This window comes from Crocuta crocuta, unplaced genomic scaffold (assembly GCF_008692635.1).
Source record: "Crocuta crocuta isolate KB4526 unplaced genomic scaffold, BGI_CrCroc_1.0 scaffold296, whole genome shotgun sequence".
In the NCBI taxonomy this organism is placed as follows: Eukaryota; Metazoa; Chordata; class Mammalia; order Carnivora; family Hyaenidae; genus Crocuta; species Crocuta crocuta.
The window spans coordinates 510,625-535,039 of record NW_027530504.1 but is presented as its reverse complement, the minus strand read 5'-3'; the positions used below and the strand labels follow the sequence as shown (position 1 = coordinate 535,039).

At 55.9% G+C, this 24,415-nt stretch overlaps 2 protein-coding genes and 1 non-coding gene across 3 annotated transcripts in view; 1 reads left to right on the top strand and 2 right to left on the bottom strand.

Annotated features, from left to right (window-relative positions):
* Window positions 1–24,415, top strand: part of CNBP (CCHC-type zinc finger nucleic acid binding protein) — a 363,505-nt gene that overhangs the window by 269,723 nt on the left and 69,367 nt on the right. The gene's annotated exons all lie outside the window — the stretch shown is intronic.
* Window positions 1,014–24,303, bottom strand: COPG1 (coat protein complex I subunit gamma 1). Its single transcript, XM_077766851.1, has 24 exons — window positions 24,162–24,303; window positions 23,192–23,244; window positions 22,691–22,771; window positions 22,355–22,426; window positions 22,166–22,245; window positions 20,584–20,659; window positions 20,262–20,354; window positions 19,794–19,880; window positions 18,400–18,557; window positions 18,180–18,313; window positions 17,027–17,094; window positions 16,605–16,793; window positions 15,599–15,694; window positions 14,280–14,523; window positions 13,451–13,526; window positions 11,441–11,544; window positions 10,867–10,992; window positions 10,539–10,607; window positions 7,546–7,688; window positions 7,082–7,253; window positions 6,325–6,422; window positions 4,156–4,294; window positions 3,566–3,664; window positions 1,014–1,483 (listed from the first exon to the last, which is right to left on the bottom strand). The coding sequence occupies exons 1-24, from the start codon at window positions 24,196–24,198 to the stop codon at window positions 1,353–1,355; spliced, it is 2,625 nt and encodes an 874-aa protein (XP_077622977.1). The 5' UTR covers window positions 24,199–24,303; the 3' UTR covers window positions 1,014–1,352.
* On the bottom strand, window positions 21,346–21,452 carry LOC144233841 (U6 spliceosomal RNA). The gene has a single exon (XR_013335777.1). It is a non-coding gene; the product is annotated as a U6 spliceosomal RNA (small nuclear RNA).

The following is a 24,415-nucleotide window of genomic DNA, read 5'->3' as shown; positions in this document are numbered from 1 at the left end:
CAGGCACCGGAGTGTGGTCTTCGAGACCCTTCACCCCACCATCTGAATGAATTCCTAAGGGTCAGGCCTAGATTTAAACTTTTCTTAATGTTTATTTACTTAAAAAAATTTAATGTTTTTTATTTATTTCTGAGAGAGAGACAGAGAGAGAGACAGCGTGAGCAAAGAAGGGTCAGAGAGAGAGGGAGACACAGAATCTGATGCAGCTCCAGGCTCTGAGCTGTCAGCACAGAGCCCGACGCGGGGCTCGAACCCACGAACCGTGAGATCATGACCTAAGCTGAAGTCAGACGCTTAACCGACTGAGCCCCCCAGGCGCCCCAATGTTTACTTTTGAGGGAGAGAGAGAGAGAGAGAGACAGCGCGAGTGGAGGAGGGGCAGAGAGAGGAGGAGATGCAGAATCTGAAGCAGGCTCCCGGCTCTATGTGGGGCTCGAACCTCCTAACCATGTGAGATCATGACCTGAGCCGACGTGGGAGGCTTAACCGACTGAGCCACCCAGGCGCCCCTAGATTTCCAAACACAGGCTTTGCAGGACTATTTTGGCCATGAAATTAGCAAAGCCACGTGGCTGGACTTTTCAAAAGCAGGCCTCTGAGCCTGCTCCGTTGGGACGGGAATCAGGGAGCAGCGAGTGCCCCCTGAGGGCTGTTGTCCTGGGTGCGCTCACCGAATTGGGGGCAGGCAAGGCCCAGTGCACACCCCACCTCAAGCCTCATGCTAGGTGTTGCCCAAGTGACCCCCCCCACCCCCCGCGGCCTCCATGCAGCATCTGGGGGGGGCGAGGACGCCAAGTACAGGTGCGTGACCTCAGTGCCTGCTGTCACCCCTCAGCAAGGGCCCCTCAGCTCTCGCTCCTGCCGCTTGCATGGAGGGGAGTGAGGACAGTCTGGCCCCCAGGTTAAGTGCAGGAGCCCAAAGGCTGTGGGAGTGAAGGGGCCAGAGGTGTTCCCGGGGGGAGGCTCAGCGGGGGAAAGGGGAGCCCTTAAGCATGAGTCTGCAGAAGTAGTCATTCAATAAATACATGCGGGTTTATTTATAGGGCTAAGACGGTTTCCTTGGGGACAGATTCAGGAGGAGGTGCGTTTTATCCATCTGCGATGCCCCCACCCTGACGGCAGCAGGCGCTAGGACCAGCTAAAATCATCCCCTATTTTAAAAAAGAAAAAAAGCTACCCCCAAGGAGTCCTGGGGCAGGGGTTAAATTTAAAAAAAAAATTTTTTTTTCAGTGATTCCTGCTTTTGAATACAGAAGACTTCGGAAGGAGTTTCCGGTGCGTCAGGGCGAAGGCGTGGCTTCTGCGTCGTGCTGGGGGGAAGCGGGGAGGAGGGGCCCGCGCGGGCTGGCCTCTTAGCCCACAGACGCCAAGATGATGTCTACCGGCAGCTCCTCCGACCCCCTGGCGGTCACCTGCATCGTCACCGTGTCCAAGAGCAGGAGCCGGGAGCGCACCAGGATGTCGTGACCCCCCCGGAACACACCTGGAGCGGGGAAAGCGCAGGTGTGGAGGCCGAAGCGGGCTGCGGGGGCTCGGCTGACAGCAACCGACCGCGGCAGCTGTGCTGCAGGGAGTGGGAGCCGGGCTGAGAGCCCTGAGCGAGGTCACCTCGCTGGGCCACAGGACTGCCGATCACAGAGTAAGGAGATCACCACGCGGACGGCTGCGCAAGCTCCTGCCAGGCACGAATGAGTTAACGGACGTACGAGGCTCTCCCTGCGTGTTGGCTAAGTCTGAGAGCACCGGTGAAGGGGCAGCCCCTCCGTGACAGAACCGCACAGCAGGTGTCTGCCAGACCCGGGGGACTGGGTGGCTTCAGTGCGGCCGGAAGTGATTTGCCTGGGGTCCGTCAGCTGTGAGCAGGGCACTGAAGCAGAGCTGCGTCCCAACCCTGTTTATAAACACTCGGAAGGGAGCGAAAATCCCCCGCTGCTTCTGTTCGTTGTTCTGGGTGTGACGATTGTATTGCCCCCACCCCTTTATGGATTTATTTTATTTTTAAATTCACTTATTTATTTAAATGTTTATCATTTTTGAGAGCGAGAGAGTGCACGCTCTGGAAGGGGAGGGGCAGAGAGAGAGGGAGACAGAGGATCCAAAGCGTCTCCCACATGGGGCTCACAAACCGTGAGATCATGACCTGAGATCATGATCTGACCGGAAGTCGGACGCTTAACTAAGTCACCTAGGCGCCCCTTCCCCCCACGCCTTTAAACAAAGGCTTTAAGGGAGCCTGGGTAGCTCAGTCGGTTAAGCATCCGGCTGCGGCTCAGGTCACAATCTCACAGCTAGTGGGTTCGAGCCCCACATCCGGCTCTGTGCTAACAGCTCAGAGCCTGGAGTCTGTCTTTAGATTCTGTGTCTCCCTCTCTCTCTGACCCTCCCCTGCTAACGTCTCTCTCTCAAAAATAAATTTAAAAACTTAAAAAAAATTAAAACAAAAAAACTAAAGGCTTTAGCGACATCCAGATCTAGAGACATTTACATACAAAATGCTATATCTGGAATTTTCTTTAACCTGGGGCTGGGAGTAGAATGAGGAGCGGTATAGATGCTGTTAGTTGTTGAAGCTGGAAGATAAGCACATGAGGGTTCATGACACTATTCGGTTTCTGAGAATGGCTGAAAATTTCCATGTTGACTTCTTATTAGAGAAGACCAACCAACCCAGTAGAAAATTAGAGAAAGGATGTGGAAATAATTCACAGGGGAAAAAAATACAAATGGCACACACATCTCAGACACTGAACTTCATTCGAGATGTAAGAAATGTAAAAGAAGAATGACACTAAGATGCCATTTTTCACCCAGACTGCAAGAAATCATTTGCTAATGATGTGATAATGTACCGTGTACAGTACTGGTAACATATACTGTGCTGTCCAGTGTGGAAGAGAAGGTATACAGGCCCTGGAACTGCCTGGAAGGCAACTGGAAATTTTTATCAAAATGAGAAATGTGCTTTACCCTGGGAACGCCTTGGGAAGTTTTCCTATAGACCCCCTTCGGGCACACATACAACATAAAGTCTGTGTGTCTGTGTGTAGTGTGTGGTTATTCACTGCAGCACTGTTTGTCACAGCAAAAGCCTGGAATCTTCTCAACGGTCATTGGTACAGGTGGATTCTATAAAATGTGGTACAAGCTACAAAAAAGTATGAGTATTCGCTTTGGGACGGTAAAGTCCTGGGGACGGATGGTGTTGACAACCGTGCAATAACGCGGATGTACGTAATGCCACTGAACTGTGCACCTGACGTTGAAATGGCAAAATTTTACTTTATGTACATCTCACCTCAATTAAAAAAAGAAAAAGAGGAAACTCTATTTTTAACGTAATCTCTACCCCCCTCCCCCGCTGTGGGGCTCAAACCCACGAGCCATGAGATCATGACCTGAGCCAAGGTCAGGTGCTTAACTGACTGAGCCCCCCAGGCGCCCCACACTGCTGGGCTTTTTTAACTTTGTAAATTTTCAACGCTGTGAATTTGAATCCCTGTGTTCGCAGTGGCTGCCCTCAGCCCGGGAGCCACCCAGCCCCCCGACCCTGCCAAACGCTGCTTACCAGCCAGGAGCAGTGTGTGGGTGTTCTTGTTATCCGGCACTTTGTCCGACCTCTCACAAGGGTGCATTCCCAGGAACTTGACGATGTTGCCCACAGCCTCTGTAGGGAGGGACCCCGGCATCGTCAAGCCACACCTCGTTCCCTTTTTGTGTCACTGTTACTGCCCCATCCCCAGAGCCTGCTCTAAAGGGCTTTTTTTTTTTAAAGCTTATTTATTGCGAAAGAGAGAGAGAACGAACAGGGGAGGGGCAGAGAGAGGGGGCCAGAGGATCTGAAGTAGGCTCTGAGCTGACAGCAGAGACCCCGACATGGGACTTGAACTCATGAACCGCAAGATTATGACCTGATCTGAAGTCAGATGTTTAACTGACTGAACCACCCAGAGGCACCCCCTTTTTTAGTTTGTTTAGTTAGTAATCTCTACACCCAGCCTGGGGCTCCAACTCACAACCCCAGGATCAAGAGATGCATGCTCCTCTGATGAGCCAGCCAGGTGCCCCTCTAAGAGGTATGTGCTCTAGCCATGGCCTTGGCTCCCTGGGGAGCGAAAGCTGGGAGGGATGAAAGGGGAGGGCACACAAGGATTTTACCTTCAAGGGTCTTGATGGTAGACAAGGTGAATGTCTCTTCCTTCTCAAACTCGTCCCCTACCTCGTCCCAGGCTGCCTCAAAGTTCAGCTTCAGGACCTTTTGGATGTGATCAGCGACAGTGACTTCCAGATCTTCCAGCTGGGGAGACGGAAGTGGAAAGTAGGCACGCACCTCCGGGGAAGTGAGCTCCTGGTCTGCACACCTCTGGGCCTCTGCTCTGAACTCACTGCTCATCTCCCCTGAAGCCTTCTTTTTTAAACGTTTGTTTATTTTATTTTTAAAATGTTTTATTTATTTCTGAGAGAGACAGCATGAGCAAGGGAGGGTCAGAGAGAGAGGGAGACACAGAATCTGAAGCAGCCCCAGGCTCTGAGCTGTCAGCACAGTGCCCAACGCGGGACTCGAACCCACGAACCGTGAGATCATGACCTGAGCCGAAGTCGGACGTCTAACCGACTGAGCCCCCCAGGCGCCCCAAACATTTGTTTATTTTTGAGAAAGAAATTATTTTTGAGAAAGCATGGAAGTAGGGGAGGGGCAAGGGAGGGGCAGAGGGAGAGACAGAGAGAGAGGATCCGAAGTGGGCTCTTTGCCAACAGGGCTTGAATCCACTAACTGCACGATGATTACTGGAGCTAGAGTCAGATGCTTAACCAACCAAATCTCTATATCCAACATGGGGCTCAAACTCATGACCCCATGATCAAGAGTCACATGCTCCTCAGACTGAGCCAGCTGGGTGCCCCTACACTATGGTTTTAAGTGGAAACCAGAAAATGTGTAACATACACAATGACCTCAGTTCTGTAACTCCTGCCTACCCCTCCAAATACTCACTCCCAAGGATCATGAGGAATGTTTTCCTGTTTGTTCATACTTGGTTTTTATAGTTCCCAAGTGTTTGTTTCTTAATTTTTTTTAATGTGTTATTATTTATTTCTGAGAGAGAGAGAGACAGCGTGAGCAGGGGAGGGTCAGAGAGAGAGGGAGATACAGAATCTGAAACAGGCTTCAGGCTCTGAGCTGTCAGCACAGAGCCCAACATGGGGCTTGAACCCACGAACTGTGAGATCATGACCTGAGCCGAAGCCGGACGCTTAACCGACTGAGCACCCAGGCGCCCCAAGTTTTCGTTTCTTAAAGTGTGTCTTCTTTTAAGTTTAAAAACGGTTTCTCAAATAATCCAGTGAAGAAATGGGCAGAAGACATGAACAGACACTTCTCCAAAGAGGACATCCAGATGGCCAACAGACACATGAAACGATGCTCAGCGTCCCTCTTCATCAGAGAAATACAAATCAAAACCACACTGAGATACCACCTCACGCCGGTCAGAGTGGCTAAAATGAGCAAATCAGAGAACTCTAGATGCTGGCGAGGACGTGGAGAAACGGGCACCCTCCTACACTGCTGGTGGGAATGTAAACGGGTGCAGCCCCTCTGGAAAACAGTGTGGGGGTTCCTCAAAAAGTTAACACTAGAACTCCCCTATGACCCAGCAATAGCACTGCTAGGAATTTACCCAAGGGACACAGGAGTGCTGATGCCTAGGGGCACACGGACCCCAATGTTCACAGCAGCACTCTCCACAACAGCCAAAACATGGAAAGAGCCTAAGTGTCCATCAACGGACGAATGGGTCAAGAAGATGTGGTTCATCTATACGATGGAATCCTACATGGCAATGAGAAAGAATGAAATCTGGCCTGTGTAGCAACATGGATGGACCTTGAGTGAAATAAGTCAGGCAGAAAAGGGCAGCTACCATGTTTGCACATATAGGAGGATTAATAGGAAGCTAACAGAAGACCATGAGGGAGAAGAAGGGGGGAAATGGTGGGGGAGGGGGAGGGAGACAAACTATGAGAGACTCTTGAATGCTGGGAACAAACCGAGGACTGATGGGGGTGGGGGGGGGGGGGGGGGGTGGGCATGGAGGAGGGCACTTGTGGGGATGAGCACTGGGTGTTATATGGAAACCAACTTGACAATAGACTAGTAAAATAAATAAATAAATAAATAAATAAATAAACTAACTTAAAAAAAAATGGTTTCTTTCAAAGAGCTAAAAGCAGCAAGAAAACCTTCAGGTCTAGCTCTTAGCTCCTGGACAGGGTCGGGCTGCGGCCTCAGGCACAAAACTGAGCCTCCTGACACCAGCTTCTTACCACATATTCATCTTCATAGCCTTCGTCATCGGTCTCCCCAGTGGTGGGGTCACAGTCCTTGACGGTGAACTTCATCATGCAGCTGAATGTGCAGGCCACTGCGGCGAAGAAAGGCTGGATGGTCAGGACGCCCCCCCTCCTCAGGACGGACGGCCTCAGCCTGCTCCCCGGGCCTCTGCTCTATTCTCAGTAGCAGCAGCCCCACAAACGGCCATCTGACTCCACAAATCGGGACAGAAGACCCCACCTCGGGAAAGGGCAGAGGAGTCCTGGGTCTGAGGGGTCCCCTCCGGGAGAGGGAGAGAGAGGACGACAGGGGCGCTGCCGGACGGCTAAGCCCATGTCACAGTCACACGTCCACCGTCCACGGCCTGCGGGCAGCAGCCGGTGGGTCCCTTGGAAGCAGCGCGGCTGGGGTGTTTCCCTTGTTCATGGTGAAGGGACAGGACAGGCTGAGCGCCAGAGAGACCCAGGCTGTGCCCCTCCCCAGCCCCATGCACTCAGGGGGTCAGTCAACCTGAGTCTCAGCTTCCTCGTCTAGGAAGAGGGAGCGGCACTCAGCCCCACGGGCCTTCCGTGAGGGTGAAACGCGATGACGTGTGACAAGTTCCCTGGGCCCGGCCTTTCCTCTCCTCAAGGTTAAAATCAAGGGGTTGAGGCTCCCGTGGGAGACGAACAGCTGGTGTGCACCCGGCCCACCCCGTCTGGGTCCCAAGGCCTCCCGGGAGACCAGGGTGGGCTTGGGAGGGGGGCTTACCTGCGGTGGGGTCTTCCTTGGGCAGCGCCACCAGCGTGTAGCAGGTCCCAGGCTGGTTGTAGGGCAGGCTTCGGGCGGGCACGTAGCACAGCACCTCATAGGCCTCCGTGGGCTCCATCTGCACCGTGACGTTCTCCAGAGTCTGGTCATTGAGCGTGTTTGTGCAGTCAAACTGGGCCAGGGAGGGAGGGACGGCTCAGACACTGCTCGAGCTCAGAGCCCTGCTGCGAGGAGAGCCAGAGGCCCTACCCCACCCCGCGGGCCAACTCCCCTCCGAGCCCGGTGCCCCTGCACAGGCTCCCTGGCCCCATCCCGACGCACAGCAGCCACAGGGGTCCCGGGTCAAGGCTGCGAGATACACGCCAGCTGGTGACAAAACCGATCATCAGGTCGGACTCCCGACCTACCGACCCGTCACACGTGGGACCACTCTCTGGGCCCGAGCCCCAGCCCTCCCTGCTCACCTGGAACACCATGTGGTCGGTGAAGGTGTGCTTGGTGCAGCGGATGACGTACTCGGTCTCCGACTCGGTGAGCGCCACGGGCTCCGGCGACGACTTGAAGAGGGGCCCCAGCCCGTGGAACTCTGGCACTGCCGCCAGCTGCTCTGAAAGCCACAGGCCACACATGCACTCAGCCTTTCGATTCTCAGACCAACCGGGGATGGTTTCTAATACGTGCTGGCGGCCAATTCTCCAGGTCTCTTCCCTACTGAGATGGCTGGATGTGTACACACGGTGACAGCTGACTGCCATTTCCCAGACACGCCGATCACTTTCTCCTCTCGCCAACTTTCCTCACACGTACCACCCACCACGAACACTCTCTTCCCTTCTGTCTCCCAGAAGCCGCACAACACTGACTGGGCGATCGCCAAAGGCCGAGGCCTAATCCGCCTGGAGACTCCCCCAACTTCAGAAGCTCAGCAAGGATTCGTAGAGACTAGGAAGACTAAGGATGAGATGAAGTCGTCGCCACAGCATCAGGCAAGAGAATGACCTGACCCTCCACATCTGTCAGTTAAGATCCAAGGCCAGTAAGGAGGCCATTCAGATTCACCACTTCAGCTGGTCTGAGGGCGCCCCGGAAGGTCTATCCGTACGCCCCAAAGACAGGTGCCAGCACTGGGCTGGGTCGAGTAGCCCGCAGGCCCCCAGCCCGGCCCATCCCAGGGAAGGAGACATCTGACAGCCGTCTACACACGATGTCTGCCTATGATGGCGTGCGGCCACCGCTCTCTTCCCGACTGTTCCTCAGTGGATCACCGGTGTAAGAATCACCTGGGGGTCGGGGTTTATTAACAACTCAGATTCCTGGCCCATCCTAAATGTGCTCTATCAGAATCTTTGCGTTTGGGACTCAGGAATCTGCACTCTGAAGAAATTCTCAGATGATCCTGATGTAAGGGACCAGGCGTACTTGCAGACCACTGCTCTAAGATTCTTAATTGAACAGAACTCTGTAAGGACAGAAATTGTGCCCTGAGGCCAGGGATCTGGTATCTTGCCCTGAACGTAGTAGGTACTCCATTCAACGTTTCACTGATAGAGACAGAAGGTAGGCATTATTATTATTATTCTTTGGCTTTCTCTCCCCATGAAGAGTCAGGCTCTGTGACCCCTGCAGCTCCCTGCCACCTGCAGGACTCCATCCGGGGAACGTGCAGGCAGTGAACCGCCCAGAAAGAGCTCAGAGATCAGGAGGCACTTCTGGGCCATCATGATCACTGGCCACCAGAGTGCTTTCCCGTGGGCATTTATTTCACTGGGTATCAAGTTTCTAGATCTGACACTTAACTACCCCAGGAGATTCTGCTAGAAGCTATCAGTTAATGCCTCTGAGTTCCCAACTCTTCACCAATAGAATAGATACAGTAATCTTGTCCACAGGACTGTTGGGAAGATAAGGGAGGCTATAAATGTCAGGATCTAGCAAGGCTTCTGAAACTGAACAGGTGATCAATAAACGGTAGGCCTTGGAAGGCTGCTTAAAGATGAAATTGATACCCTCTAAGAGGCTTAAAAGGAGACTTCCTTGGAAGCTGTGGCAGAACGGCAGCCCCAAGATATGCACGAGCTAATTCCCAGAACTGCAAGTGCATTACATCTTGTGGTAAAAGGGACTTTGCAGATATGATTAAATTGGATCCTGAGATGGGGAGATTATCCTGGATTATCTGGGAGCCCCAAGGTCCTTATAAGAAGGAGGTGGAAGGCTCAGAGTCAGATTTGAAGAGGCCGTGCTGCTAGCAAGACGGCGGAGGAAAGGGTCACCAGGAGAGGAATGGAGTCCTCCGGAACCTTCAAAGAGCAAAGACCTGATTCTCCCCTAGCGCCTCCAGAGGGAGCTCAGCACCGCCAATCCAGTGAAACCCATTTTGGGCCTCTGCCCGCACAATTGTAAGATCATAAACGTGCTGCCTAAGGCAATGACTTTGCGGTGATTTGTGAAAACAGCAAAGGGGAAGTGATACAGAAGGAAAAGTTTTGGGTTAGAGCAATCCCAGTAAGCTCAGGATTCAGATTTTGCTCAGTCTGAAAGAGATGTTGAGAGAAGATAGGATTCTCGAATGGGACGGAGTGCAGGGGTGGGGGGGGGACTTAATTAATTTTTATAGTTTATCCTCATGAACTGTGAGATCATGACCTGAGCCGAAATCAAGAGTCTGATGCTTAACCGAGTCACCCAGCTGTCCCAGTGCGGGTGGTGGTGGAGGATTTAATTTAATTCAACAATTACTGGGAGCTCACTGTGAGGAAGGCAGGCGCCGTGCTAGGTACTACAACGGAGAAGATCAAGGACAGAACCTGCGAAGAACCACACAGAACTAGAGAGAAGACAAGAGCTGGAGAAGCCATGAGCACAGGAGATTCTCCACGAAGGACGAGGGGCACGTGCTGGTCCTTCATGGTGGGAATTCAGGAGGCGACACAGTCTGTAGTTAGATACGCAGCCTCTGCCCTTAAAAAGATGCGAGGCCAGAGGGACAGACAAACAGCCGTGTAAGACCTTACCAAAGAACGCGGACTGAAGGCCTGTGGAACCCAAGGAAAAGAACAAGCGTCTTTGGTCCCCAACTGTGCCGAATCTGACATCAGGTAGCAGCCTGCGCTCCAGGGACCTGAGCCCTCAAACCAAGGCCGAGCGGCAGAGTCGAGCCAGCTTGATGTGGATCTTAATTCCAGCCCCTGGACTTTCCTGCTGTGCAACCTTACGCAGAGTACTTTCTCTGAACTTCCGATTCCTCCAATACCAAATGGACCAGGTAACTTCCACCCGGAGGTCAAATGTGTTGACTAAAGTACTCTCAGGACTCTGCACTTAAGAGTAAGAACTGTCGGTGATTAGATCTCTCCTGANGTGGGGGCCCCCAGGGCCCCGCCCCCCCCCCCCCGCCCCCGGGGCTGAGGAGGCCACGCCCAGGTCCCCGAGAGCCCCGCAAAGCGCTGCTCCTCACCCTGGAAGATCTCTTGCCGCGTGGCCGCCACTTTCTCCGGCTGCTTGGCGGCCGTGATGGGGGTGCTTTCTGCAAGAGCAAACACACAGGGTGACCAACGACTCCAGCGACGGGGCAGTGTGCGCTGACCCCAGAGCTGTTACTTAGGGACTGTAACCTTCAACCCCCCGAGGGAGGGCGAACGCTTGCGGGGGTGTTTGTGCGCATGCGTCCCCGCGCCCTGGAGCCCGCTGGAGGAAGGCTTACCCCGTCCCCTTGGTCCAAGGCCCCCGCCCACGACAGACGCCTGGACGTGCAGGCCTCTCAGAGAAGCGCAGACGCCACTCACCTGTTCTCTGCTCTGCCACAGGCGCGGTGGCCAGGGGCACAGACCTGAGGTCAAAAGGTTTCTCCGACGGTTCTAGAGTGTACTGCTGCAGAGCCCTCTCCAGACCAGGGATGGAAACGGTCAGCCCTAGGGGCCAGCGGGACAGAGGCGCTGCCTGAGGGCACGACCGAGCGGGCAGCACAGGGCAGCACAGGGACCCCCCCCCACGGCAGGCTGCGGCCCTAGGGTCGGGGGACGCTAGACCACTGCGGAAACCACTCATCCACGTCCTCCTTCACGGGGCTGGTATGGTGACATGTACCCAAGAGTGACTTACGTAAAGTACCGTGCAAAGGGAGAGTTTTATCACTGACTAGGGCTTCAATTCACTGAGCTGTTTCCACCCACGCTGGTGTGAGCCGCAGGAGTCGAGGTTTCCTGAGGTCACGGTGATGCCATGAAGTTGCCATGGAAGCCCAGCCCGAAGCGCCTGGCCTCAGACTTCCCCCACCCAGGGAGGGGCGCCTGCTCTGAGCGGGGAGAAGGGCCACAGCTCTGGGCCGGGGCCTCGTCAAAGACAGCCAGGGGGACTCACCATTTAGGATGTAGCCTGCATTGAGGGCCTTCTGCTTCTGCTCCAGGACATTGAGATAGAAAGTGGCTCGGTCCCTTACTTCATTGTCGTCATCCATCACACACCTGCAGCCAGAACTCATGGTAATCTTGTTTTTTTATTTATTTATTTATTTATTTTTTTTAATGAATAGTTTATTGTCAAGTTGGTTTCCACATAACACCCATTGCTCATCCCCACAAGTGCCCTCCTCCATGCCCATCCCCCCTCCCCCCACACCCATCAATCAGTTCTCAGTTTGTTCTCATCTTTTTTTTTTTATGTTCATTCATTTTTGAGAGACAGAGAGAGTGTGCGCACCCACCAATGGGAGAGGGGCAGAGAGACAGGGGACAGAGGTCCCAAGCAGGCTCTGTACTGTCAACACAGATGTGGGGCTTGAAACCACACACCACAAGATCATGACCCGAGCTGAATGGGGACGCTTAACCGACTGAGCCTTCCGGGGGCCCCGGGAACCCAAGGCAACCTTGACTGGGCCCCACAGGGGCAGGCGGGAGGGACACTGCAAGGTTTTATTAGAGGGCAGTAAGGGGAAGCAAGTCCTTGAAGCTTAGTCCCCGGATGTAGGATCCAGGCATCAAACGCACAGAGGGGCCTATAAAATGCCAGCGGATTACCTAAGAGGTGCCCATATTCATCTTCGCCAGGCCCACTCCCTAAAGCCCACCCAGTGAAGGAGGCGCTCTCCTACATCTGGCAGCAGAGGTCAGAGAAGAATTTACTATGACCCCACACTTGCACTGCTAGGCGTCTCCTCATGAGAACTGGCGGCATACGTCACACAGAAACTTGTACGTGAACATTTACAACAGCAGGGCTCATGAGAGCCAAGAAGTGCAGACCAACCCAAGTCTGTCGGGAGGCGAAGAGCGAAAACGTGGTGTGCTCGTGCAATGAATTATTTGGCCATAAAAAGGAAGGGAGTCCCGGTACGTGCTGCAGCACGGACGAATGTTGAAAAACACATCACGGAGAAGCCAGACACCGGAAAGGCTGTATGACTGCATTTGTAAGAAATGACCAGAATGGACAAACGCATTGGGACAGAAAGTAGATGAGTGGCTGTCTAGGGCGGGGGGGAGGAGGTATTGGGGAGAGGGCAGTGACTTCTCATGGATATAGGATTTTTCTTTATTACTTAAACAAAACTTTTTTTTAATGTTATTTTTGAGAGCGAGACAGAGACAGAGCATGAAGAGGGGAAGGGACAGAGAGAGGGAGACACAGAATCTGAAGCAGCCTCCAGCTCCGAGCTGTCAGCACAGAGCCTGATGCAGGGCTTAAACTCACAAACCATGAGATTATGACCTGAGCCAAAGTGGACACTTAACCGACTGAGCCACCTACACGCCCCAGAATTTTTATTTTAGAGAGTGAGTGGGGACGAGGGGCAGAAGGAGAGACAGAATCTGAAGCAGGCTCCACGCTCAGCGTACAGCCTGATGGGAAGCTCAGTCCCACGACCCTGGGATCATGAACTGAGCCGAAATTAGGAGTCAGACGCTCAGTGTGGCTCAGTTGGTTAAGCGTCCAACTTCAGCTCAGGTCATGATCTCACGGTTCGTGGGCCTGGAGCCTGTTTCAGATTCTGTATCTCCCTCTCCGACCCTCCTCTGCTTACGTTGTCTTTCTCTCTCGTTCTCACAAATAAATAAAAACATTTAAAAAAATAAAAGAGTCAGACGCTCAACTGACTGAGCCCCCCAGGCAGCCCTTGCACAGTTTAAATGGGTGAACTGCATGGCTCGCAAACTGTGGCAATAAAGCCATTTTTTAAAAAAAGAAAGTAACTCCAAAAAAAAGGTAGAAAAGAACTCAACCAAAGTCATGCCCAGGTGGAGGGCTGTTCGCACGGTATTTTTTCATGCTTTACTACATTTTCTATTTTTCTCCCTACAATCCACTGTAGCATAACCTCTCCCCCAGGGACCCCTGTCACACATCAGGGACCCCTTGCCTATAACTCACCTCTTCAGCAACACCAAGATACTGGGTAACATCTCCTCATTCTGGGCTCCAAACTTGGCCAGAGCACTCACAGCGCCTGTGTTTATGAAGCAAAGAAAACTTACTTAACCCACCTGATGGCTTGCGGCTTGGGCACTGGCGGCACTTGGGGTGAGTCTTTGCGCAGGAGAGGCCTAGAGCCAAGCAGTCCCGAGCCTAGAGGCCCCAAATGACCAGCAATGCAGTGAGTGGCCCTGGGGGGCCCTCCAGTGGGCCTCAACCCCCTCATCCATTTCAAGGAGAAGGCAGCCCCATTCTTGGGTCCCAGGAGCCATTTCAGCCTTGACCACGAAGTGGCCATGGAAGCCAGACACACACACACGCCTCTCAGCTTCTGTACCCAAATGGCCTCAATTCACAGTTAGCCCTTAGATTATATACGTGAGAAAACGAACGACTACTTAATGAACATCAGTGGCTGAAAGAGGAAAAATCTGTCCAGTGGGGGCCTGAGCAGAACAGTAAGTTTAAAAATTAAGAATACGATGGTTGCACGTTGAACTGTATACTCGTTCAAGAGTGAATTTTACAGAATGTGAATTCTTATCTCAATACAGCTAACCGTCTAAAAAAAAGCAAAACACTTAAAAAAAAAAAAAGCAAGAAAGAAAAAGGTAAACACCAACATATAGCAAAAGTTAAAAACCAAAAATCAAAACTCCGTAATACGAACACGAGCTAAGGAACCACGGAACTGGGTGACACGCCAGCATCTAAGGTCCTTCCCCTGGAGCTCGTGAGGCTGGGGCGCCGGTCCCCGTGCGGGTCACCAGCCCCGGCTCGGACCCACCTGCCCGGACCTCCTCGTGCTCCAAGACCACGCGGTTATAGATGAAGCGGATGTACTTGGAGGGGTGGCTGGTCTTGGGCCCCTCCTGGCCCAGCAGGTGCAGGATGCGGGTGGCCAGGACGGTGAACTCGCAGTCCTCGATGAACTCGCACAGGTGGGACAGCCCGGTCTCCTTGCTCTCCGTGTTCTCCTCAATGATGCTGATGATGCAGTCCACGATGGCCCGTTTGTACTCGAAGCCGCCCTGCGGAGGGACAGCCGGGCTCAGCGAGGAGGCCGCCCTCTCCGGAAACGAGCTGCAAGGCCCGGCACCTCACCAGAACCAGGGAGGATGGCCGTGCCGACGGAGCAGGGACGGAAGGGGCCTGGCTGTCCGGGCTCTACCTTATTCTCGTGCGAAACGTAAGGCCTGGACCGGACGCTCGCTGGGGCCCCTCCAGAGCTAAAACGTTCTGTGTCTTGTTGAGAACTTTTTCTTTTATTTTAGAGAGAGAAGAGAGCGCGAGCAGGGGAGAGAGCCAGACCTGGGACTCGATCCCAGGACCCTGGGGTCGTGGACCTGAGCCGAAGTCAAGAGTCAGACGCTTAACTGAGCCGCCCAGATGCCCCCTGATTTTTAAAGGGAGAAAATGATGTCTGACAAGACTTGCTGGGCGGAGGGCACTGTGTATGCCGTGCGGTGTCTCCTGAGGGCTGGACCCACTAGCTGGGGCTCCCTGGGCCTCCGCGCCTCCCGCCTCTGATGTCTCAGGAGACCCGACCACACCCGAGCCAAGGGCTCCTTGGCCCAAGGGCCACTCTGCTGGGCCGAAGGGGCACAGCTATCTAGGGCCCAAATCTACCGCAAAAACCCTTTGCTTCTGCTCCTCTGAACTGCCTGGTTTTGCCTAGACATTCAAAGAAGGTAGCAGGTGAATCACCAACGCGCGTGAGAAACAAAAACAGAGCCCCGCGTCAGCTTATTAACATCAACTGGAGAAGAAACCGCCCTGGAGGTCCCGGAAAGGCCCAGGAAACCTCTACACTAGATGCCAGCGGAGAGCACGGGTCTTCCTGCCGCGGCACAAAGCATCGCCTCAGGGCATCTGCTGCTGTGCCTTCAGAGCCAGGGTGGTAAGTCATTAGTTATCACTGTAATCGCTAGCACTCGGTGCTGGTTTGTATCGTCGGGTCCGCAGGCACCGAGAAACAAACTTGGCTCACGGGCTGATCTGCACGCCCTCCCAGAGGGGGCTCCCGGCTGCAAACTGAGAGGGGGGCTCGCACCAGGTCGCTCCCTGCACCAGGAGACCCGGCGTGCCCCGAGGGGCTGCTCTTACCTCTTCCCGCAGCATGGTGAACAGGAAGTTCATGAGCACCGCGTGCTTGCGAGGGTACTTCTGACACAGGGCACTGATGGCCTGGACCACCACCACCTGAGTCAAACAGACACGTGTGAGCAGCGGCCGCGGCCACCAGGCTTGAGTCACCTAGGTCACTAAGTGGCAGCCAAGTCCTCCCTGCGGCTCAGCCAGGCCCCGGCCCCGGAGGGCACGGAGGTGAGAGAACTGCCTCTCTGACCCGCAGGGAGCACGTGACCCCGAGCCCAGCCGAGGAGGGCAGCAGGCACAGCAGTCCCCACGGCCCCAGGCCCAGACGCCGGGTCCCCAACTCCGCTCTTCTACTCAGGCCTCAAGCGAGGTCCACGGGCCCCCGTCCAGCCTGTGCGCTCTGCTTCTCCTCCCACCTCCACCCCCAGGACCCCCCCCCGGCCGTTCGGGCTCCCCCTGCACCTCGCCTGGGGCCCTCTGCCCCCCTCTGCACACAGCCTCCTCGGCGTCCCACCTCCTCCTGCGGTCTTATCCCGCCTCTGCCACGCCACTCACTCCCAAACCCTTGCCTGGAGTCTGAGCTCAAGACCAGCATTTGCAAACGTCTACCAGCCAACTCCACCTTGGACCCACGGCACTGCCCGCTCAACACACCCGTGATCACCGGCCTCACCTGCCGGCTCCCCTCACCCAGGACCTGACGTCCCTCCTTCCCCCAGCTGATCAACAGCACCGCCATCAGAAATCCGGAGACCTCTACAACGTTTGCTCTCTCAGCCCTCACCCATGCCCTGCCACCTGGCCTCACGAAGGAACAATACGGACAGAGACCCCCAGGCTGGACGTGCACGTCTCCCAAGGCCAAGCCCCGTGAAGGGCGATGCGCCACCTCTTCCACCGAGTCCTCAGGCCCGGGCAGCCCCAGGTCCCTCCCGGCCCGGGGAGCGTGGGGCGGCGGGCACAGAGCAGCTCCCGCACGTCAGGCACGGTGGGTGTTGCAGGCCTAACCGGGCACCTTGAACTCATCCGAGATCTCCGACATGAAGGACGAGATCTGCTTCATGAGGCGGTCGATGCTGCTCTCGCTGCCGGTCTTGAGGAGCGTGGTGATGGCCAGCGTCGCGATGCTGCGGTTTGAATCTGTAACCAAGTTCTCCAGGTCCAGATTGCAGGCGGTCACTGCTGACGGGTGCTTCATGGCCACCTGTTTTGGGAGAACAGAACACAGATACAAAGGGACTTCTGTCATTCCGCTGGAAGGCTCCGGCCTGCGCGGAGGCCCTTAGGCTGGGCTCACCGCACCATCTTGCGGAAAGCAACCGTGATCAGTGCTGCAGCTTCGGTAGAGGCCCCGAGGCGCCTCCAGCTGGGATCAGGCCACCTCCCCGACCCCCTCAGAAGGCCAGGCTCTCCTCGTGCCCACCCCTGAGCTCTCACCTTATTGAGGGTGCGGACAGCAGCATAGCGGAGAGCGGCCTTGGGGGAGCTGCAGAAGAGCTGGAGCACTGTGCAGGGAGACATGCGAGTGTCAGGCTTCCCTCGCCGCTTGGCAGCTGGGGCAGCTCTGGCCTCCAGGGAAGGGACAGGCGAGGCACCGGGCGGGGGCGGGGGCATGTGAGGGCTGCTCGGACCCAAACCCTCCGCTCGGCTCCTTTCCCTGCTGTCACCCTCACCCCAGCCCCACCCACCATAAGCAGAGAGCCTTCAATATGCTTACGAGAGCCCGGTGGGTCCCCTGAATGGCAGCCACTGCTCACCGAGCGCCCGCTCTGCACCAGACGCTGTGCTAAGCAGCCGTGGTGCCCCATCTCACTGATGTCTCACAACCCCGCGAGGGAGCTTGTACTATGATCCCTGTTTCACAGATGCGGAGACTGAGGCCCACGGGGTAAAACTACTCCCGTAACTCTGCACCAGCTACCAGTAAATGGCAGAACCGGGATTCAAATCCAGGACTGCCCACACCTGAAGCCTGAGCCCATTAACCCGAGGTAAAGCTCTGCTCCTGTCTCCTGGGGCGTGTACGGAATCCGAGGAACTACCTCGGTCCTGCCTCGGACAGCTGCCCCGGTTCCTATGATCCACGGCTGCAGGTCGCCAGAGCCCTCCCTGTGCTTGGGCTGCAGGGAAGCCAGGACTGGCACCCAGGCTATCGGGCTCCGGTATCCCGGCTCTGAATGGCCCCTCTGAACTGCCCTCTCCTTGGCCCGAGACTGCTTGGCCCCTAGCGAGCGTGTCCTGGTTTCCTAAGTTCTGGGTTCTTCCACCAGGGCCTCCTGCCATCACTGGCCAGCCCAGCGGGCTGCAGAATGGATCCGAACCCCACCTCTGCCTCCCGCCGGAGCCCCAGCCTCTTTCATGCGACGACGGAACCCACAGGACCCAAACACAACGAATGCGCGAGACCCTGGCACCAAGCTGGTACTTTCTAGGTTCCGATGCCTTTTCTTAACACCCGCCATGGCCTATCATCTGACGGCATTTTCTTTTCTTTCGTCCCTCCAACGCCCAGCCCAGGGCCCGGAGCCCAGCAGGCCCGAATGGGTGGGGGTGGGAGTGGGGCGGGGGCGAGGGGAGGTGCGCGTGTCACCTGACACCGCCGGGGCCAGCTCTTTGGCGCTGCAGCCGGGCAGGTTGACGATGGCCGAGGCGGCTTCGTACACCACCATCTCGTGCTTGTTGCGCAAGCAGCTCTCAATGAAGTCGAACAGCGGGCTGTCGCGGCTACAAAACGACACGGTGGCAAGAAGCTGGGGGTGGCCCGGCACCGAAGAAGGCATCGTCCGGCCCAGGGAGGCTGGGGCCAGTACCTGCCATCTTCTTCCTCCAGCTGTTTGCTGGCCACGCGGATCATCATGCAGTAGGCGAAGGGGGACTTGAGGCCGTGCCGGGTGAACTTGCTGATCATCTTACTGACGGCCAGGCGGTCGCTCTTCCGCACGTGGTACAGGAGCCCCAGAGCGTGGTACTAGAGAGCGGGAGACCGGGCAGAGGACAGCGTGTGAGCCCAGGTCCGCCAGCCGCGTGGCCCTCGGCAGGCCCCTGCACCTCTCCGGGCTTCCGCCCTCTCGTTTCTAGGACGGGCGTCACGGCAGCCGCCTCAGAGTGGCTGTGACAATCTCCCCAGATGCTCCGGACAGACGGCCCCTGGCACGGGCCTCAACTAACCACGAGTGTTACGTGAGGTCTAGCTCCCGCCCCCGGTTCCCCCAAGGGACCCGACAGGCATCATGAGCGCAGATGTGGAGGGACAACAGAGGCCACCCGATGAAAGAATGGGAGAAGACCAGGCGTCTGTCGACGAGAGAAAGCGGGGGCCAGGCCCCGAGCGTGGACGGGTGGTGTAAAGTGTCAACCTCACCACGCCCCCGAAGGCAGATATTCTGAGTCTTGCTGGCCTGCCCAAGGACACGTGGCTGGTCCTGGCAAAGCCAGGTCTGGAGGGCCCAGAGTCAAGGGATTACCCTTCTGGAGGTAGAAGGTGCACAGAGTTATTTCCTGTCCCCTCTGCTCTGTCTCTTTACCAGGGTGGCATTCAAGGGCTAAGCCGGGAGGCCGCGGGTGCCTTGTGTGGGAGAGCCTTCTCTGACACTGGGAAATACCTCGAGGGGCCACGGCCGGCCCTGGAGACGAGAATCAGCACAAGGAGTGAGGAGAAAGAGAACAAGTAAGCACGCAGGGGGCGCCTGCAGGTATGCACCGGACAGGCCAGACGTTCTAGATGCTCTTTGATATTCTCTCCACAGCTCAGTGAGGCAGAAACGTCCATTCCCATCTTACAGACCAGGAGACGGAGACTTACAGAGGTAAAAGGAATTCCTAGTCTAGCTCACTGAAAAAGCGTTAAGGAGCTGAAAGCCCCACCAAGGTATTTACAGGCATCACTCAAAGAGCCAGCTCGGCAAAGGCTCTCTGGCTTCCCCGAGCCAGGTCTGCCATATCTCATGCCCCGAAACACGACTCAGCTGGTTATCGTACTTGAATGTTTCAGTTCCAGCGGGTAAGCAGCCCCTGACTTAAACCGCCCCAAGTGGTCCCCTGGATTGTCTCCCCAAGCATCCCCAAAATCCGGTGACAAAAGATTATTAAAGCCTGCTCCCGCTAGGGGACCCCAGCATCTCCAGGGGGAGTTCCATTTCTGCCTCGCCAGGCCTAGGTCCCGTGCGGAAGAAGTGGAAGTACCACTGCTCCGCTCGCGCCTCACCTGGACCATGATGTTATCACTGGATGCCGCCTCCTGCGCCTCGTTCACCCAGCGCTTGACCACGTCGAAGCTGCACTTCAGGAGGTGCTGTGGGCAGCGGAGCACAGTAAGAGGCAGGCAGGCAGTCCCACCTGCGCCCCGCGTCCAGGCCGCGGCTCGCGGTTCAGTCCCGACACGGCCCAGCGCCTCTCCGTCATGACATCGTGACGTCTGACGCGGCGCCCAAGGACGGCTCCCCCCGCTGCCCTGGCGGCAGATCCCCCACCAGGCCCAAACTCCCACAGTGCGTCACCCCAAGGGAGGGGTCGGGAGTTCCCCGGGCGCTCTTCACTGAGCAGGTGGGTGGGACTCTCAGATCGGGGGAGGGACACAGAAACGCTTTCTCTTTCCCACCGAAGAGCAAGTCTGATAGTTTCTTCAGGGTCCCAATCTGCTGCCCCGCGCCCCCCGGGGTCCCCAGCTGCGTACCAGGGAAGACACCAGGGCGGAGCTGGAGACGCTGGGCACCTTGTCCACGATGGCCTGTTTCATGTAGCGCTCAATAGCCTGCAGCATGGTGCTCTGGGGGACAGGGGTGCGGCGGACGGGGGCCCAATCACTCTTTGGCAAGCGTCAGGAGTGCAGGTGGGGAAGAGCGAGGACAGGAGGGAAGGAGGCGCACCTGTCTCTCCTGCTCCCCACCCCCACCCGGCCTGGGTCTGTGCCTTGCTCAGGAGGCACGGACGACCTGGCTGAGCCTGGCGGAGGAGCAGGGAGGGAGCGGCGCGCACAGCGGAGGCAGCAGACTCACATCGGTGATCTGGCAGAGGGCGCGCACAGCCGGCCCGCGGTAGTTGTCTTCCTTCCCAGTCATGTCCTTCGTCAGGCTGCGGGAGGGGGAGGCGCTGTCCGCACGCAGGGGCCCAGCCTGCCCTCCCCAGGCCCCTGCCGCACCCACTCCTCCCTAGCTCGTCACCCACCCCCCTCACCTGGACTACTGCACGAGTCTAACTGGTGCTCTTGCTGTATTCTTACGCTTCCCCGGTCAACCCCCAAGCAGCGACCAGAGATTTTTATAAGACCCTAAAGTGGGGCATCTGGATGGTTCAGTCGTGAAGCATCTCACTTCAGCTCAGGTCACGATCTCACGGTGGGTGAGGCCGAGCCCCACATCGGGTGAGCTCGAGCCCCGCTTTGGGTGAGCCCCCCCCACCTCCCTCTGCCCCTCGTGGGATTCTCTCTCTCCCTCTCGGTCCCTCTCCCACTTGTGACCCCCCCCCCAAATCAATCAATTAACCTCCAAACTGACCAGGTCTCTCCCCTGCTTGGAATAAAACATTCCCACGGCTTCCCACTGCCCATTCAGCATAAACTCCTTAACAGAGAGGTGCCCAAATACGCCACGCTCGCTCCTCTCCTGGCCTTGACGTAAGCTATTCCGTCAGCCTGGAGCGCCCCCGGCTCTCTCCACCTCCGTCCTGCCCTTATCTTTCTTTTTTAATAAATTTTTGAAAGAGATTAATTTTTCAGTGGCTTCTTTCATCCTGCTTCTTCCTTTTTTCATTTTTGTGGAAAAAACATGGAACACTTCCCAAATTTGCCCGTGATCCTCGTGCAAGGGCCGTGCTAATCTTCTCTGTGTTGCTCCAATTTTCGCATTCGTGCTGCCGAGGCGAGCACTGTCCCGCTGTCCCCTGCTCAGCCTTCAGCGTTTTGCTCAGACAGGTCTAGGGGGCCTTTCCTGACCCATACCCAAGTTGGATATCCTTCCGGTCTGTTCTCCTGGCCTATCATACCTCCCATGACAAACTCTGTTATATCCTAACGCCCGTCTGCTCGGCTGTTTCTCTGGGGCTGTGGAGGCCACGTCTACCTCACTCGCCGCTACATTCCCAGCGGTATACACGACTGGTAGACGTTCAATCAGTATTTTCTCAACCAACCTACAACGGGATGTCTCCCCAGCCCCCATAGACCGTGGCTAGAAGAGAACTGAGCTCCAGTACTTAAGGTCAGGGTCCTATCTTAGTCACACTTTTCCCATGAATAACTCAGTCTGTTATTCATGGGAATAAATAACATTTATTTATTTATTTATTCCCACATTCTCTGTTTTTCTTGCGTTCTCTCTCGGCACTCACTAAAGTCCGAGTGAAAGCTGGCTCTGTTGACTGAGCAGATTCAAGGCAAGGAAGGGTTTGTGCCACAGGTAAGGCTAGGGAGACCGCACACTCTAGAGCCTGCCACAGAGCGGGGAACAGAGGCTGAAAGGCGAGGGAGACCAAAGAGGAAAGGGCGCCTGACGTTACGTTAAACAAAAGTCTCATGAGTAAAAACAACCTCTGTGTTAATGGCACCCGTAAAAGGAGCCATCCGCGGACCCCAAAACTCACCTGCTGGTAACGATAATGACGTCCTCGGCGATGCCCGACATCTCCTTGATGGTCAAGTAGCACATCCGACGGAGGGTGGGCTGGGAAAGAGACAGGAAAAGCCCTGTGACCCCGGACTCAACAGGAGGGCCAAGGCTGGGAAGACTCCAACCCCCGCAAAGGTAGACCGTACCGACTGCGGGCACTTACGTCGTTGGACTGAAAGAGCTTGGTCATGGCAAAGAAGGCCTCGGTTGCTTCCGTGGTCCCTAGGTGCTCCCCCTGTTTCAATCAAAAAAGAAGTCTCAGCCGGGGACGGAGGGGCCAGAAGGCTCTTCCTGCCAGATCTGCCCAGGCCACATCCTCAGACCCTGCAGAGGCTCCATCAAGGGCAACGCATCACAGTTAGACCCTGAGGGGGCCCAGAGCGGGGCTACCCCCATACAGGAGCCCTCAAATACCCTCAGGGCTATTTGACTTATGCAACCCCTCCCCCCCACCAACTCCCAGCGCCATTTTCCCTACCCCCAAGCTTCATTCTCTTACCTGGTTTATGAGGTAAAGGATCTTGGTGAGGATGTGGGCACATTTTCGAGGGTTGATGGGCGTTTCATTAAATACACGGGCCTAGAATGAAGGAAGCAAGAACATTACCTTCTGGACTGGTTTATTTCCCTTCCATTGACTGCCCCTCAGGCAGACCTCAAGGCCTGAAAAGCCCCAGGGTAAATACAGACATTTGCCTGGATACGCTTATTTTCACAAAGGAAGGTTTGTTTTGCCTGTTCCCTAATTCATCTATTAATAACTCCTGAAATCTGCCCTAAATATTAGGGATACGCCCATTTACTAACAGGTACTTAGTGAACACTTGTTACCTAGAAAGAGAACCACAAAACAGCAGCGATAATTGCAAGCCCGCTGAACCCTCTTTCCAGGAACAAGTGTTCTCCCCCCTTGTCCTGTAAACCACCCCCTTGAACGTGTTTGTATCTTGAGCACGTTGACTGTGAAGACTCGGGACGGCGGACGACAAATGACACTTGCCTCCTGGAGGACCGCACTCTTCTCCAGATGCTGGAATGGGTTGGAGCCTCCACCTGAAGTGGGAGAACACAGAAGAGCGACTATAGGCTGTAAGCCCGAGCTGCATAGACAGAGACACAGAGAAGGGAAAGATGCCGCTACTGTCCGCCGAGTCAAGTTCAAACTACTCCAGGAGGGCACTCAGAGGTCTACAACCTGCATATGGTCCTACGGCTCCACCTCCAACCCCTTACTTAAGTCACCTAGCAACCCTGGTACCGCCCTTCTGTGCCTCTCGTAGCATCGACGTATCTTGCGTTCATTTATGCAACTTGGACTTAACCGAATCCCTACGACGTGTGGGGACCACCATCCAGTGACTAGAATTTCTTCACAGCAAATGTCACTTTGTAGTTAATTACACGTGTCATTTTCTGGTTGACATCTCTCTTCTCCACCTCGCCTGTGACCATTTTAATCTTCCCAGCTCAGGCGCTGGGTGTCTCATTTGTTCTGCCAAAGTATCAGGGCGCAGTGCAGTGCCTGGGATACAGTAAGCGCTCACTACGTGTCTGCTAAGTCGCTAACTTAAAGAGGGTTCTCAGCGCAGAACCCTGGCTCCACAGATTACGCCCCACTTTGGCCAGTAACGACGCGGCCCGGCGAATCCCAAGAGGTCGCACGGAGAAAGTCACAACGGTGCATCTGGCCCGGCCCCTTCTCCTGACAGCGGGGGAAACTGAGGCCCACAGAGGAGAGTGACCCTCCCAAGGTCACCTAGCGAATCGCGGTCGGCGCCTCCGGAGTGGCGGCGGCGGGGCACGCTCGGCTCCCCGAGGCCCGCCACTGACCAGCTCCGGGCCTGGCACAGCCCCTGCCCCGCACGGGGTCTCGGCTTCAGGTCTAAGCAGAGGCCCCGAAGGAGGCGCCCCAGGAGGACGCAGAGAGCCTGTGGGAGCGTCCAGCCTCCCCCAGGCCTACGCCGTCTCACCCGATTCCTCGTCCTTCTTGTCGAATTTCTTCAGCATGGCGGTGCCGGCGGGGCCCAAAGCAGCAGCCTTGCGCTAGCCCGGGGCAGCGAGCGGCGGCTGTCCGGCGGCGGTTCCGCTGAGACCACTTCCGGTCGGCCACGTCGTCCGGACCTCTGCGCAAGCGCAATGCGCGCCCTGCGCATGCGCACACCCTCCGGCGCTGCGCCAGGCGTTAACCAGTTCCCTGCCGGGGCGGGGCGTGCCCAGGGCTGGG